The 16,466-nt window shown below is 45.5% G+C and overlaps 1 protein-coding gene across 1 annotated transcript; it reads right to left on the bottom strand.

Moving 5' to 3' along the window:
* Positions 1-411: 411 nt before the first annotated feature.
* PIGR (polymeric immunoglobulin receptor) lies at positions 412-12,643 on the bottom strand. Its single transcript, XM_042782515.1, has 10 exons — positions 12,601-12,643; positions 11,542-11,886; positions 8,509-9,153; positions 6,783-7,115; positions 5,880-6,203; positions 4,195-4,357; positions 3,264-3,391; positions 2,242-2,373; positions 2,063-2,121; positions 412-507 (listed from the first exon to the last, which is right to left on the bottom strand). The coding sequence occupies exons 1-10, from the start codon at positions 12,641-12,643 to the stop codon at positions 412-414; spliced, it is 2,268 nt and encodes a 755-aa protein (XP_042638449.1).
* Between the last annotated feature and the right edge of the window lie 3,823 nt (positions 12,644-16,466).

The following is a 16,466-nucleotide window of genomic DNA, read 5'->3' as shown; positions in this document are numbered from 1 at the left end:
AAGAAGGAAGGAAAGGATGAAGAGATGGAGGGAAAATCCAGTTGCCATCCCATAGGGAGGGTGCAGAGAGTTTCTAAATGGCTCTCCTTTCTGATGTTCACTCCTTACCCACCCCATTCTTTCCTCTTTCTGAAAGGCCCCTCTAAGACCTTAATTCTCTTTCTATACCTTCCAAAACTCTCTGCAGTAACAACAACAACACACCTTCCAAAAGGGGTTCTCTCAATAGAAATAAACTGGAAATATTAGGCCAGTGAGGAGGGGAATAGCACACCCTCTGAGGACAGATAGGAAAAGCCTAGGTGGCATATGAGTGCAGGCAGCAGGAGCCCCCCGGAGCTGAGGGCCTTGAAATCAACATGATTCTAAGGTGATTGTAACAGGCAGAGGGAGGAAACGCCAGCATGCTGCTTAGGCTTCACGGGGACCGTCTTGCACATCTGCAGCCATGTTGTTGGTTTGGAGCAGGTAGGCAGTGTAGGCCATGTCAGCTTCCTCCTTGGATGACTGAAGGAGCAACAGGACAAAAGGCAGTCAGTGTTTGGGCCACTGGCTCAGTGCTGGAGGTCAGGAGGTAGGGGAGGCACTAAATATACTGAATTCATAATCTTGGGCCCAAGCAACAAAAGCCTGTGTGAACTGACTGCTCTTTCGGAGGCTCCCATGCTCACCAAGAGGACTTATTTTGAGAAACGGAAAGTTGCAGCCTCTAAAAATACCTCCTCTTGTCTCACTACCTCCTTCCAACACATGGAGTGGAACCATCTCTGTTGCATGGGCCTGTCCCCGGAAGCTCTGCCACACAGTTCACAGGTCAAGGCAGCAAGACTGCTGCCAGTCACGGAGAATTACATTTTTCTTGTTCTACCAGCCCACACACACAACAACAACAACACTAGCGCAAAGAGGTAGCCTTTCAGCACCACAAGGTTAGAGGAGGAGGCTGTGTGCAGGAATAATTGGTTCTCTTACTTGTTGCAAATGCTGGGGTCTCTGCTTTTGTGAGGGAAAGTAGATATGATAAAAAGCATTAACACCTTAGGATTAAAGATATGAGATGTTATCCTACTGAGGGTCCCTGAACTTTAAGGAGCATGTTGTTGTTGTTGTTTTGTTGTTATGTGCCATCTAGTCAGACCTGACTCATAGCGACCCCTCCTTGGGTTTCCGAGGCAGTATCACTGCAGAAGTAGATTGCCCCATCTTCCTTCCGAGGAGTGGCTGGTGGGTTTGAACCGCCAGCCTTCTGGTTAGCAGTCAAGTGCCTTAGCCACTATGCTACCAGAGCTCCCTAAGGAGCATGAGGGGAGGGTAATTGTAACCTAAAGGCAAAAGTAGCCTTCGTGGGGTTTCAAGTATTATGACACTTGGTTAGGGTAGGCAATGGCTTCTAGTGACTATCAAATTGCCCACTACATGCAAATGTCTTCCAGGCCTAGCAAAATTTGGTCCTGAGAAAACCCTCAAGGGAGGGCAGTGACCTGAAGTCCATAGGCTCCACTGCTCAGGAAGAGCATCCACTGAATCATTTGAGATGTGGTCTTCCAACCTGTGGCTAAATCTTACTTGCACTTGCCTTCCTCATTTCCCAGTCTCCCTCTCTACCCCAAGTTTGTTGTTCAGTGCTGTGGAGTCAATTTCAACCCATAGCAACTCCATGTGACAGTGTATAACTTCTCCATAAGGTTTTCTAAGCTGTAATCTTTACAGAAGCAGATTCTCAGGCCTTTCTTTCATGGAGCCACTCACCTCTGGATTTGTAGTGGAGCACTTAACTGTTACTCAACCATGGCTTTAAAGTCTATAAATGCAGCTCATCTCCTTCTTCATCTGCATCCACTTAATACCCAACAACCTATCCCTTCCCAGTAAGATACATCTTTTCCTCAAAAAAAAAGTTCTCCTCATTAGTATTTACGATACCTTCCCTATTCTGGAAGGAGCTCTGGAGCTATAGGATTGGGACCCACTTTGCGATAGTTTTTCTTGATATCTAACTACAGTCCCTCATGCTGCATTTCCTGCCACACAAGTGAAACCATCTCTCTCTCCTTACCCTTACCCTTTTTGCCTTCTTGGGTTCTTCATTCTCCATGGTGGTTTCTATGGTGGCGCTGAAGTCTGAGTAAAGAAGAGGATATGGATTAGATCTCCTAACTCATATTCCCACCCCAGATGTGGAGTCAGATCCAGTTCTTGATCTTTAAGGGGCTGAACATTCCCTTGGGTGCAGACACATACCATCTTTTCCTCCAAGGGATGTCTCTTGAGTGACTGAAGAAGCTCCTTTGTTGTCATTGGCACCAAAATCCCTGGAGTTCTCAAAGTCTGACATGCTAATGTCCGTCCTATAGCTTCTAATTGAAATTCGGTCTAAATAAGAGAAAGAAGTGTTAGAAAAGGGATGAGATGGGGCATGAGAATAATAAGCTTAGGGATGTGCTGCTCCTCTGTGGAGGATCTGTTGCAGCCCCACAGAAGAGCAGAGATGAGAGTAAGTATCTCTGGTTTTGCATCCCTACTATTATTCAAAGCTGACTGGAAATGATTTCTGGATTATCTGAGTCTCCGCCCCAATCCCTTTTCATGGATAATCAAGACTCAGTAATTCTTGACTTAGGTGACCTTTCAATTCACAATGCTTCATATCATCCTTACATCAGCCTGTTGAAGTGGTTTTTACCATTCTTGCTTTGAGTAAAAGGAAACTGAAGTATAAAATGAGCACTTGCCCCAAGTCACACAGCCCTTTAGTTATCACATTAGCATGAGAGTCCAGGTCTACCAACATCCTCATCTCCTTTTCTTAGGCTGTCCTGCCTTTGTACTTAGACCCTGAGCAATCAGAGATGCCCTTCAAGAGACAATATTTAAACCAGTAACCAGATTCCAACTTCTGATGATACCCTGTGTTGCAGGGCGAAACTACATTCCATAGGGTTTTCATGGCTGTGACTTTTCAGAAGCAGACTGCCAGGCCTTTTTGTCTGATGCATCTCTGAGTGGGTTCTAATCACCAATCTTTCGGTTAGTAGTTGAGCTCTTCATTGTTTGTACTACCCAGGGACTCCTAGTATTTGGACAGCAGCATTTATTTTAATTTTGGGGTATGTGTGTGTTTGTCTTCCCTACCCTCCTTTCCCAGAATCCTTTCTTTTAGCCTATGAAAGAGAGGAGATCATGATAGCCTTCTTTATGGGCAACAGAGCCAAGATGGAGGGCTCAAGATTAGAGGTGGGGCAGGGAGCATCCCAGGAACTCACCAACATTTTTCCTGTGCCGGGCTCTGAGGACTCCCACAACCACACCCCCCAGCACCAGCACCATGGCCAGGGGCACCAGGGTGGAGACCAGAACTGTGGAGCTCCCGCCTTGTCCTCTAGTTTCAGTGCTGGAAAAAGGATTAAGTTAGTTAATTGCTGAAAGGGAAGCCTGGGCTCCCAGAATGCGCTGGCCAGTTGACTCTGGCTCCTTTTCTCCCAGGCTGACCCCTCTCTCCTCCTGATACAGCTCCCTAGCTCTGTTCTTCCAAGCAGCCTGCCCAGACAAGGCAAAGCCAAGGACTAGGCCTACTCTGTGTCTTAATCCTGGGGCATTAAACTGAATTATAAACATGGTCTCTTATGGATTGAAATGTGTCACCTCCAAAATATGTGTCCAAATCCTAACCTGTGGATGTAATCCCATTTGAAAACAGGATTTTCTTTTTTATGTTAATGAGGCTATGCCAATGTAGGGTGTATCTTAAACCTAACCACCTTTGACATAGAAAAAGAGCAGGTTTAGGCAGACAAGCAAAGAAGGACAAATGGAGGAAGAGACATGCCACGTGGAGATCTCCAAAGAATGCTGAGAAGAATGCTAGAGAATCTGAGGAAAGGATTTTCACCCTGGAGTGCACAGAGAGAAACTTCCCCTAGAGCTGGCATCTTGAATTCAAACTTCCAGCCTCCTAAACTGTGAGTAAATAAATTTCTGTTTGTTAAAGTCAACCACGTGTGGTATTTCTCTTATGGCAGCGCTAAGAAACTAAGACACAGTTCCAACTACAGGGAGAAGGCCAGAGAGCACCGTCAGCCCTTCCCAAGCACAAGCAAAGGCAGTTAGGGTGGACAGATTCTCCTCCATGTCCCTGGTGGCCCAGCCTCAGCCTCTGGGATGTACCCCAACTCAGGAGCCCTGAACCCTTCCTACCTGGCAGGATTTGTGTCAGCTCTGCTTTCACCAACTGGATCTTCAAAATCCTCCACCACAGCAAACTTGGGATCCTGAATGACATGGTTTCCAGACTTCCGTACACTTGGCTTCACCACCTCCCCATTGGGAGCAGCATTTGCTTGGCTGACATCATGGGACTCTGGAGCAGAGCAAAGTAGGGAGAGGGTAGGTATGGTTCTTTCTCCTTGAGATTATGAAGTGTGAGGAGTGAAACTTCATTAGGAATCTCAGGGTCATTGTTGTAGCTCAAGGCTGTTGCATAGAACCTAGGAAGGTGTTAGAAATAGAGGGAGGGGTGGCTTTCTCTAGCTTGTCAGATGCTATCTCTGCCTCATTAATACCACACTCTTTTCCATCAATAAGGCTCCATCATAGATCCAGCTGTGTACAAAGGCTGATCCATCACTTAAAGACGATGATTTTTCACAGCTTTGAAGCTCTGCTCCAGGCTTCCTCACTATAGGGCTTGGTGTTTTGGTACTACCCCCTGGTGGCAGTTTGTCAATGATCTACCAGGGTGAGTCAAACACAATAGGATTTCTTCTTCCTTTTTTCATTTTCTGTTTCTATTGACCTTATTCAGACTCATGGCAACCCTATATGTGTCAGAGTAGAATTGTGCTACATAGGAGCTCTGGTAGCATAGTGCCTAAGGCACTTGACTGCTAACCAGAAGGCTGGCGGTTCAAACCCACGAGCCACTCCTCAGAAGGAAGATGGGGCAATCTACTTCTGTAGTGATACTGCCTCGGAAACCCAAGAAGGGGTCATTATGAGTCGGGTCTGACTTGACGGCACATAACAACAACAACAGAGGTTTCAATGGCTGATTTTTTGGAAGTAAGTCACCAGGCCTTACTTCCAAGGGTGGACTCAAACCTCCAACCTTTTGGTTAGCAGCTGAGTGCATTATCTGTTTGCACCAACCAAGGACTCCTATAGGACTAACTGTTGTTGTTGTTGTTGTTATGTGCCGTCGAGTCGGACCTGACTCATAGCTACCCCTCCTTGGGTTTCCGAGGCAGTATCACTACAGAAGTAGATTGCCCCATCTTCCTTCTGAGGAGTGGCTGGTGGGTTTGAACCACCAGCCTTCTGGTTAGCAGTCAAGTGCCTTAGGCACTATGCTACCAGAGCTCCCTAGGACTAACTAAAGGGAACTAGGACTAACTAAGGAGAACTAAAAATACCGTAATTAAGGATAAAACATTTCATGCAACATTTAAAGAAGAGGCTTACAATGCAAATATTATTAGAAGAGGTTGCCTTAATTTTCTTTACCTCTCCTTGTAATTGAAGGTAGCTGGCCCTCTTCTGAGAGCAAGCTTTGTCAGTGGGGAGTGATTTATTGATTTATAACACAGACTCTGGAATTTTTATCTATAGAAGAGGCTTAGGGGCTACAAATGGTTTGAAAGAAAACTATGTGATTTGCCTTGAAGCTGAGGTTAAATAGCAAGCCTATTATTTTTCTTAGTTTGTATGTTTATCTGGGATGTCATTTTGTAGGGCTAAATGAGATTTTATGGGGCTAAATCTCTTCCTCCTCTACCCTCTTCTAGCCAAACTTCAAGACTACCACTGGTAAGCTGTTAGGCAGGGGCCTTAAAGTGTCCTGCTTCTGGGGTCTTATGGGGCAAAGGCTTGCCCTTGAGACTCACCCACTGTCCTTTCCTCCACTGTCACATAGACAGCTCCAGTCTCTCCATAGCGGTGGTCTTGTTTCACTCCGCACCAGTACCAGCCTTCATCAGCTTTAGTGACTGAGTTCAGAGTCAGGGAAATGATCCGGCTGTTCTGGTCACAGTTCACAAAGGCCTGGCTGGGCCCTTCATCTTGGCTGGGTAGGGCTTGGCAGCCCTTGTTGCTCCACTTGCACCAATATTTTTCGTATGAGTAGAACTTGCATGGGAAGTGGCAGGGGAGCTTGAGAGTCTCTCCCACTGAAGCAATGACATTCTTCGGTACCTTTAGGTTTGGTTCTCCTGGAGGGAGGGAAAAATAGGCACAGGAGTTGGCACTGGTGATGCTACAGGGATGTGACTGAGGTGAGGACCTGTGCCCATGGCCCATTTTCTCTTTGGACAGTGTTGTAAATAAATACATTATATTGAATACATAAAAAGATGTGATTGGGGTCTACCTAATAATTATTATTGATGACCATCATGAATCAATCCAGAATCTATCATGGAACATGGAATCTTGTACATTAACTTCAGCTTGGTTTCTTTTCTCTCCTCGTCTCAATACAATGAGCTGCACTCAATACTCTACTTCAGGTGACACTGTATATACTATAAAAGAGGACAATGTTATTGATAACAGGAGGTGCTCCATGTGTTAGTTTCAAGGGTGCAGAAAGAGGTGTGCATGGAAGGGTACTTGTTACAGGTATGTAAACTGGACCTGAGAAAGTAGGTTCTCTCCTGAGGACTATCCCCTCTAGCATGGCATTAAATGTGAATGGAAAAATTGTGGATATGCATATGGGGAAGGTAACACTGCTGCTGACTAGAGAGGTATTAGAGCTGCCCCCTGTTTCACTCCAGTTCCACTCTTACCTTCAACAATCTTGAGCTCCAAACTGGACCTCCAGCGAGTATCACCATTGGTCAGACACCAGTAGAAGCCAGCATCCTGAGTGGTGAGCTGGTTGAGTATGACAGTGTAGGTGCCATTGCCAGGCTCTTCATATAGTGCCAGCCTGCCCTGGTACTGTTGGTTAACCAGCCCCTCACTTTCCACCAACAGTGGGCAGATGCCATTTTTAGTCTCTTCCCAGCGACACCAGTACTTCAGGGGGTTGCTTTCCTTAGGGCTGTAGGAGCAGAGTACGGCCACAGAGCCCCCGGCCACACCTTTCACCACAGAGGGTCTATGGGGAATGTTGGTCTCTGGAAGCACAGAGAAAGGTGGGATGAAGGATGACAGTACAGTAGTGGTCTTGCATGGCCTGAGAAACTTTTGAGGTGGGGAGTGAAGTTTATACTAATCACCTTACCCTCCTCAGAAAATGGTAAAGACTAATGATCCAGAGCCTATAGCAGGGGCCATCAAGACCATACTCCAGTGACCTTAACCACCAGTCTGGACATCTCATTCTCTTTCCTCATTATTCTGAGCAGAGGCTGGAAGGAGTGTAAGGAGAGTGTATTAGCTCTTTCCCTTTGACTTCTTACAAAATCTCCTTCTATGTAATTTTTTGTCTATTTAACTCATCACATAACAAGTGGATTTGGATTTTCTCCAACTTAAGAAAATATATTTAAAATACACTATATGTAGCATAGATAAGTTTTGTTGTTGAGAACCCTGAGGAGCACCTCAAAGAGAGAGACAGCCATTTTCAAAGTAGCCAACACTCCAATGAGAACCCTGGGGACTGCAGAATGTGGAGAGATGTGGTAAGGACCCAAAGCCATATAGAGAAATGATACACAAGGGATAGGAATCCCTTAAAGAAAAGGCACCAGGACAGATATTTTGAATCGCAAGTACTTGTTTGCACTTCTCATGAGGGAAACTCTATGTAGAGTGCTCCAGGTTGAGAAGGAGCAGGGGTTTAATTACTTATCATGTTGCTGGTTCTTCAAAGGAGAGCTGAGTAGGTCAGATCCTGCTAACTGACAAGTAACCCTGACTAAGAGGTGTTGGAGCAGAAAATATGGAAGCTGGGGAAGTGCCTTCCTGGAAAGCTTTAAAAGTAAGATAAGCCAATCTCTCTCCCATATGAATGTGGTGAATGAGGTGCTATCCTACTTGGGGGTCAGTGAGAGGGGATAGATGACCTCTGTAGGCCCTGCCTCTGCACTGGGATTCCATGTGAGGTCCTCATAGTGGGCTGCACACCATGGCTCTCTAAAACCCAGACAATCAATCACCTCAATCAGGAATTTCACTGTCCTCATTCCCATTAAGCAGAAACAGAGGTCGAAAGATCTTTGATAACAGAGAAGAGGTTCCTCAGAAGAAAGGCCTGGTATCTATTTGTAAAAGATCATAGGCGTTGAAAACTCTGAGGAGTGCAGTTCTACTCAGACACATATGGGGTTGTGATGACTTAGAATTGACTTCATGGCAAATGTTTTTTTTTCTTTTCCTTAACACAAGGCAGAGAGTACTAGCTCTCTGGTACTGCTGCCCATATTACATCCAGCTCAGGGCCCATTAGTGAGTGGATGTTGTAGACATATTGATGAACAGACTCATTCATAGTTCATGCCCTGGAAAAGAGAGCTGAGCTCATTAGATTGCTACCCCTTCTTGCTCCCCGCTCCAGGGTCTCACCCTCATTGACAAAGAGCTGCCAAGCCTGGAGGGGCCAGCCATCCCCTGGCACACCATCGGGGTGGGCTCCGCACAGGTAGCGCCCTGCATCCTCCTTCCTCAGGCCCATGATCAGCACACTGAACACTCCATTCTTGTCCATAGGGGTGAGCAGGATCCTGCCCTCAAAGCCCGGAGCCTTCTTGCCCCGGGTGTTGATGATCACATCGCAGGCTTCCTCGGTGCTCATTCGACACAGAAATTTGGGCACGTTTGCAGTCTCAGAGCCCAGGGCACAGTCAAAGCTCACTGAGCCCCTCAAGTCTCCATAAACCAGCTCAGGCTCTGGCTTCAGCACTTGGAGATCCACATTCTTGTTCTCTTCCCCAGCCTTGCAGACATACATCCCAGCATCTTTCGGCTGAAGTCGGCTGATGGTAACGGTAAACATTAGTTTGCTCGTACCCTGTAGATTAAAGCTTGCCCTGCCTACATAGTCAGCGCTCACAGATCCAGCGGAGTCAATGACCGTGACGCAGTTCTGGCCAGTCTTCTTGCACAAGGACTTTGTCTGCTGTATGTTCTCAGCCTTAAAAGGGCAGTTGATGGTCACATTTCTACCTAGGTCTTCTGTGTAGATCTGAGTATCACTTGGAAACACAGGACCTGCAGGATAGGTTGGGGGTACATGTTGGTAATTCCGCCTCCTTGCAACAAATAACTACTCACTGTTCCTGAAAAGGATCTGAATGTGTCTATCACCCAGAATACCCTTCTCCCCAAAGGGATACTGTCAACCTAATTCTGGTAAGATCAGCTTTAATGTTGCCTCCTCCATGAAGCCTTCCTCATACTGGGTGTAATCTCTCCCTTCTCTGTGCTCCTTGGATACTTATATAAGAATCACTTATTACATCCAACATTGTATATAGTTAATTATATATATATATATATATATATATATATATATATATATATATTTGCCTTCGCCACAGTCTGGAAGCTCCTGTGGGCAGAGACACACTTTGCTTGTGTATGACTCTCCTGCACAGTGCCTATACCTCGTAAATGCCCAGAACTATGTGCATTGAAATGAACAGAATGAATGTAGGTAACAGAGTGGCAAATTGTAGCTCATTGCCGTAGGAGCTTCTCAAAATTCAAACACTGGGTGAACTGTTTTGTGAAGTCATGAACTCTTCTACCCTCAAGTGTTAATCAGAGGTTGCATTCAGTCTACAATGTCATTCTAGAACATCCTATATAGAAGGAGTGCTAAGGTCCCCTTTGCTCTTAAGTTACTGCAATTCTAAGAATCTCCATCACTACCTAAATAAATCCTTTATTAAGCCCATAAAAAGGCAATACTAGGCACATCTCAAAGGAGAAATAAACATCTTTGGGAGCTCTTCTTTTCTCTTCAAAATTTCCTCTCTTAAGATTCTGTTTTCTTCTTGGTTGACCTTCATGATCTAAAATGCCTTCACTGTTGAATCTTTGCCAGAAAGAGCCCTCTTACTTTTCCTTTCTCTCAGGCAGGGCTTCTCAGTGACCTATCCCTTTAGGGCCTTGTTCTGTGGGGTACAGCTGATTGTCTAATTCATGCCACTAGTGTTGATGATCTAATGGATCCCCCCCAAAAAAGAAAACCAAACTCACTGCCATCAAGCATTTCCAACTTATAGCAACCCCATTGGGTTTCTGAGGCTGTAAATCTTTACAGAAGTAGATCATCCAGTCTTCCTTCCATGGAGCAGCTGGTGGGTTTGAACTGCTGACCTTTCAGTTAGCAGTCAAGTCCCTTATCTGCTATGCCACCAGAGCTCCTTGGCTCCCAGGTAACAAATATGCATTTTATTTAGAGCCTCTGGTGATGTAGTGCCTAAGGCATTTGACTGCTAACCAGAAGGCTGGTGGTTCAAACCCACCAGCCACTCCTCAGAAGAAAGATTGGGCAATCTACTTCCATAGTGATACTGCCTCGGAAACCCAAGGAAGGGTCACTATGAGTCGGATTTGGATTCGACTAGACTGCAGTGAGTTGAGTGACCAGGGAAGGAGTTGTGATGGTACAGTACCTAAGGCATTTGACTCCTAACCAGAAAGTTGGTGGTTCAAACCTACCAGCTGCTCTGCAGAAGAAAGATGGGGCAATCTACTTCTGTAAAGATTTACCACCTCAGAAACTCAATGGGGATTGCTATGAGTCAGAATCAACTCAACAGCAGTGAGTTTGGTTTTTGGTTTGAGTGACCAAGGACCTCTGGTAGTGTAGTGGTTAAGGCATTTGTGTGTTAACCAAAAGGTAAGTGGCTCTAACCCACTAACTGCTCCATGGAAAGCGGAGGCAGTCTATTTCTGTAAAGATTTACAGTGTTGGATGTTGCTGAGTGAGAATCAACTTGATGGCAGTGAGGGTTTTTTTTTTTTTTTTTTGAGTGACCTGGAAAAGGACATCATGCTTGGTAAAGGAGAGGGTCAGTGAAAAAGGAGAAGACCCTCAATGAGACGGGTTCACACAGTGGCTGCAACACATAGCAAGGATTGTGAGGATGGCATAGGACTGGGCAGTGTTTTGTTCTGTTGTCCGTAGGGACGCTATGAATTGGAGCTGACTTGACAGCACCTAACAACAACAACAGTGACCTGGGGTGCATTGATGGCAGGAATTTATGGCTCCCTCAAAATCTCTTTCTGACTATTCTACCTTCCTCAGCTCACAGATGTCCTGTTCCACCTGCAGTATACATGACAGAAGTTGTCTTCCCAGTGCCTTTTTAAGCTAGGGTTTCAGTAAAGTCATATATGGTAGGCCCCAAAGACTTAGGAAGGTATATTTCTTGCCAGCCCCCATACTGGCCCCATGGGTCTCCTTCCCAACATCTATTTTGAAAAGTCCTTGCTTCTGGAGGGTGGATGGCCCATAGCCTTCCGCACACCATATAGAACTGCACACCCTCCCCTCTCAGGAAGTTCTTCCTCAAGCACTCCCGTTGCCCATGAGGTAATTCCCTCTCACTTTCCCACAGAAGCCCAAGGAGCCTGGGTCCTTACCCTTTTCAACATCCAGGCTTACATCAAAGGACAAGCCTCGGCTATTTATGCCCAGACCACACTTGTATTTCCCAGAATCACTCTGGGTGAGATGGGTAATGTCCACCACAAACATGTTGTTCTCCGGGAAGTTGGTGAGGTTCGCTCTGCCCACATAGCCCTCAGAGATGAAACCAGCTGAGGAGATGAGGGTTGTGCAGTGGCCCCTGGCTTCCTGCCGGCACCAATACTTCCGGGTATGCCGGTTGACAGAGGTGGCTGGGTAGTAGCACTTGATGGACACTGAGTTGCCTTCCACACTAAACACTTCCTGGGGACCAAATATGGGACTCTTCATGGAAACCACTGTGGAGAGAGAAGACAGAGGCTCTCTGAAGCCCTTGGGAGGTAAATTCTGCTGAAGGCATCCAGACAGCCTACCTTGAAAAGAAAATTTTTCCACCTGCCACTTGTGCCTTCTGTGAAATATTTATCACATAAGATAGTCAGACCCTTGCTGGAATTGGGTAAAGTGATTGATTAATCATTATTAAGTTATATTTTAAATTAACTGAGTATACTCATCTTAAGGACAATGGAATAACAAACTTATTTAATGATATTATCCATTTTTTAAAAAATTAACAATACCACCTTTGTTAGGGTACTACACCTTTGGATTTGCTATTATATCTTTATTTCTAAAGACATTTTGTAGATTATTTCCTTTTTTAAATTTTTTTTCAGATAAAAATATTGAGAGCCAAGAAAGGTAAGTGATTTTCCCCAAAATCCCATAGTAAATCACAGAGATGCTTCCAGAGGTCAAGGTCTTTTTTATTCCCACTGGAAACCTTTCACCAGACCCCTGGCCTTGAAAGTAAGAATTGCCCCTGATCCCCATCAGTCCTCACTAATCCCTTTTCAGATGCGGCTTTTTCTGTGTGACTCCTCTCAAGGGCATGCATGTTTTGAGAGGACATCCCTGAGGATGAGTCTCATCTTAGGGTTCCCAGGGGACTGATTCTCAAGGGGTAGATGAAGGTTGTGGAGCCATGGAGAGTTAGTCTGGAGACTTACCTGGGAAGACAGCCAGCAGGCAGGTGAGGAGCAAAAGCATCATGGCTGGTGGCTCCTTCAGGGTCTGTGTGGCCCAGGTGACTGCCTGTGTGAGATGCTGGAAGACAATAATCACAGGAGATGAAACTTCTCTGTCTTCCAAGATTAGTTGACCTTAGAGTTTCTGTAGCTCTTCTTTGGCTTTGTGTCTCCAGCAATTGACATACATCCTGCTGAATGAATGAATGTCTCCACCTTTTCCCACTACAACTCAAATCCTCATCTCACATGCATATTGTTTCTCAATAGTTACCAGTGGATTTTTGTCTTTTCAACTAAGCTGCCAGCCCCTTTGGGATAAGAATGCATATGCTGTTTCTTCTGTGTCCTCATCTAGGAGACGAGGTCCCAGGCACACCATGAGATTTAAGAAATGACTCACTAATTGGTTCTGTCAACATATGGCCCCATCTTTCCAATTCAGCTGCCCTCCATACATCACTTGGAGGTGGATGGGGGCTGGCATATTTTATGGTGTGTTCAGAGGAACAAGCTGAGACCAGTAGAGGAGGGTTCATAATTATTAAGGTTGTAAATGTAGTGATAATGGTAATAATCACCACCAACTTTTCTATCACATCCAGATAATATACGGCATTATCTCATTTAAACTTCATATGTACCCTTTGAGGTGGGTATTCTTATCCACACTTTACAGCTGAGGAAATGAAAATTCAAAGGCTAACTAGTTTTCTCAAGGTTACACAGGAATTAGGTGTGCTGGTGGGACAGAATCAGAGCCAGATGTGTCTGACTCCAAAGTCCAAGCTCTTAACCTCTTTCACTGTACTATTAAAAAAAAGAAAAACCTCACTGTTGTTGAGTTGACTCAACCCATAGCGACCCCTCCTTGGGTTTCTGAGGCAGTATCTCTACTGAAATACATTGCCCAGTCTTTCTTCCAAGGAGTTTAAACTGCTAGCCTTCTGATAGCTGTCAAATGCCTTAGGCACTGTGCCACCATCTCAAATACATGAACATGCTTATGCTTTATGCTTATCCCTGTTGTTTATCAAAGTACTATGGTTTACACTGGGACCTCTGGTGACATAGTGCCTAAGACGTTAGACTGCTAACCAGAAGGCTGGTGGTTCAAATCCACCAGCCACTCTTTGGAACGAAGGTTGGGCAATCTACTTCTGTAGTGATATTGCCTCAGAAACCCAAGGAGGAGTTGCTATAAATTGGATCTGACTTGATGGCAGTGTGTGTGTGTGTGTGTGTGTGATGGTTTACACTATTCACTTGAGCCTTTTAACTTGCCTTTAAATAAGACAGAGTAGATTTAATTAGAACTGTTTTATGGATAAGAATTCTATAACTGAACCACCACTGTGATAGAATTCTTGCCTTCCATGCTGGAGACCCAAGCTAGTTTCCTGGCCAGTGCACTTCCTCATGAACACCCACCGCCATCTGTTAGTGGAGGCTTATGTGTTGCTATCATGCTGAACAGGTTTCAGTGGAACTTCCAGAGTAAGTCAGACTAGGCAGAAAGGCCTGGGGATCTACTCCCCAAAATCAGCCAATGAAAACTCTGTGGATCACAATGGTCCGATCTGCAACTGATGATGGGGATGGGATGGTGCAGGACTGGGCAACATTCTGTTCCATTGTGCATGGGATTATCATGAGTCAGGGGCCAATTGGACCACAGCTAACAACAACAAATGGATAAGAAAATCAAGATCTTAAGACTCTGAGTGTCATGCCCAAGGTTTCCCAACCACTCAGTTCTGGTGTCAGGGTTAAAAACATAGGAGGCCAAAAACAAAAGGGAGGGGGAAGAGATCCAACGTATCTACTGACTCAGGACCATAGTACTGGGGGACACCAGACTCAATCAGCACCACAAAATACATAAAAATCTTGTTCCTCAACCTACATTGGTGAGTAGTGACTGGGGTCTTAAAAGCTTTCAAGCAGCCATCTAAGATGCAGCTAATAGTCTCCTATCATCAGAAGCGAAGAAGAGTGCAAAAAACCAAGGGCATTTGGAAGCAATCAGCCCTAGGATATCGTGGACATTGAGACCAGAAGAACTAGATGGTGCCTGGCTACCAATGCCAATCACTGGGCAAAGGATCAAGACTGGAAATCCTGGATATAGTGAGAGGAAAAACGTGGAACAAAATCCAAAAACACAATAATGACCAGAATTACTGGTCAGATGGAGTCTGGTGGGACCCCTTATACTATGGTCCTGGGATACATTCTGGGCCTGGAATAAAACTCACTCCCAGGTGCTGTCTCTTAGCCTAATAGTTAATAAGATATACATGCAGATCACTCAACCCAGGATGACGCACCCAAATACTCTATGGAGATGCATCCCTTGGAGCAATTGACAATGGGGAACCAGAGGGGCAACATTTGCATGGAGAAAATGCAGGAAAGAAAAAAAAATGTAGACGATATAGCCTTTAATAGCCTGGCTGGAGAGGGCAGAGTAGACAATAATGGAGAATGCATGGCAAGGCCATGCAGAGGGTACACTCCATGGGAATCCTGTCAACATTGTGAACCCAGCCTAGGTTTGGGGAGGGAGGAAGGTCTCAGGGCCTACCATGACTGCAGCTTTTGCTAAGATCCTAACTACAGCCTGGAGGAGGAGAGGAGTCTGCACTTTCCCATGGACTTTGATAGGCTGTAAACTTTAGAATGGACTCCACAAGTGTTAAAAGGAGAAAACCAAGATAATAAGCTTTGGGCAGTAATGAGTGCCCATAAAGATAAGGAAGCTCCAAAGAGACCAGGCACAAGACCCACAGCACAGGGTATTATCTCCCAGGCCTTCCCCCAGTACCTTGGCCTCTGCCCTCATCTCCTAGAGACACTCCACTAGTTCTTTGAGCCAAAGGCAATAGACTTGTTTACCTTGGTTCTTTCTTTTCCGTAAGGGAATTTCCCAGTAAGGAAACCTTTTATTTCCTTGTGGAGATAAAGACACTTTGTTTTTTCTGTTCTTTGGAAGACTAAGTGGGGGCAGGTTGGAGGAGGTGGGACAGATGTGGGTGTCAGGTGACAACTTAAGGCTCTCGTGGGTTCAGTTGATTATCCCAGATCTTTCACACCAGGGCAATGACTAACTCCTGGAGTGAACCTTAGCCAAATACCAGAGTCAACCCCAACCTGGATGTGTTCAAGGGACACTATTGGGGGAACCACCTGAGTATGCACCACAAGCTACATGGCAGCAGTTCCCAGGTGGGAACAGCTATAAGAAGGCCAGCAAGGACTAGATGCTCAGCAAAACTGGATCAGATTGGAAATGGCTACATCCTTATCCCCTCACTGAGAGTGGGCAAAAGGCAGGGCTGATTTCTCTCACTATGCCACACGTCTTCCTGGTTCTGGGCACCTATAAGGTAGTTGCATGAAGAGGAGGCCTGGAGGATGGATGAGAACCCAGAAGTCTCCTTTGGAAGAGTTGGGATTGGCTGTCTGCCAAGTACCAGGGAACTTACCATTTGTCATTTGTGCTAGCTTTGGTGTAGTCATGGGTGGGAGGACAAAATGCCACATGCTTTTAAGAGCCCAAACCAGCAGTGCCTTTCCAAAGTCCTTACCCCATCCTCATTTCTAGATAAGCAAGCTTCCTAATGTTTCTGTGAGACAGGAGAGGGTCTTTCCATAGGATGGGTTGGGCGATGTGGCCTCTCTTCTGGATTGGTAAAGTGTCTTGCCCTGGGTTACAGAGATCCAAATGTGAAACATTTTCATTGTGAGGGTTCCGACTCCCTGCACAGACTTCCTCTCCATTTGTGAATGCTTGGGTGGCTATGCATATCTGCATGGAGGGAGGATATGTATGTGTTACCCATTAC

Source organism: Orycteropus afer, unplaced genomic scaffold (assembly GCF_000298275.1).
Source record: "Orycteropus afer afer isolate SDZICR_OR568_19922 unplaced genomic scaffold, OryAfe1.0 scaffold00013, whole genome shotgun sequence".
NCBI classification, from domain to species: domain Eukaryota; kingdom Metazoa; phylum Chordata; class Mammalia; order Tubulidentata; family Orycteropodidae; genus Orycteropus; species Orycteropus afer.
The sequence above is the reverse complement of the archived record's forward strand: the minus strand, read 5'-3'. Positions and strand labels throughout refer to the sequence as shown.

What these genes read in the sequence shown, in the direction of transcription:
- PIGR (XM_042782515.1), bottom strand. Translation starts at nt 12,643, where the DNA reads ATGATGCTTTTGCTCCTCACCTGCCTGCTGGCTGTCTTCCCAG. An exon ending in AAGCCTGGATGTTGAAAAGG is followed by an intron (nt 9,154 to 11,541) that starts GTAAGGACCCAG and finishes CCTATCCTGCAG; the next exon opens with GTCCTGTGTTTCCAAGTGAT. An exon ending in CCGGCACAGGAAAAATGTTG is followed by an intron (nt 2,374 to 3,263) that starts GTGAGTTCCTGG and finishes TCTCTTATTTAG; the next exon opens with ACCGAATTTCAATTAGAAGC.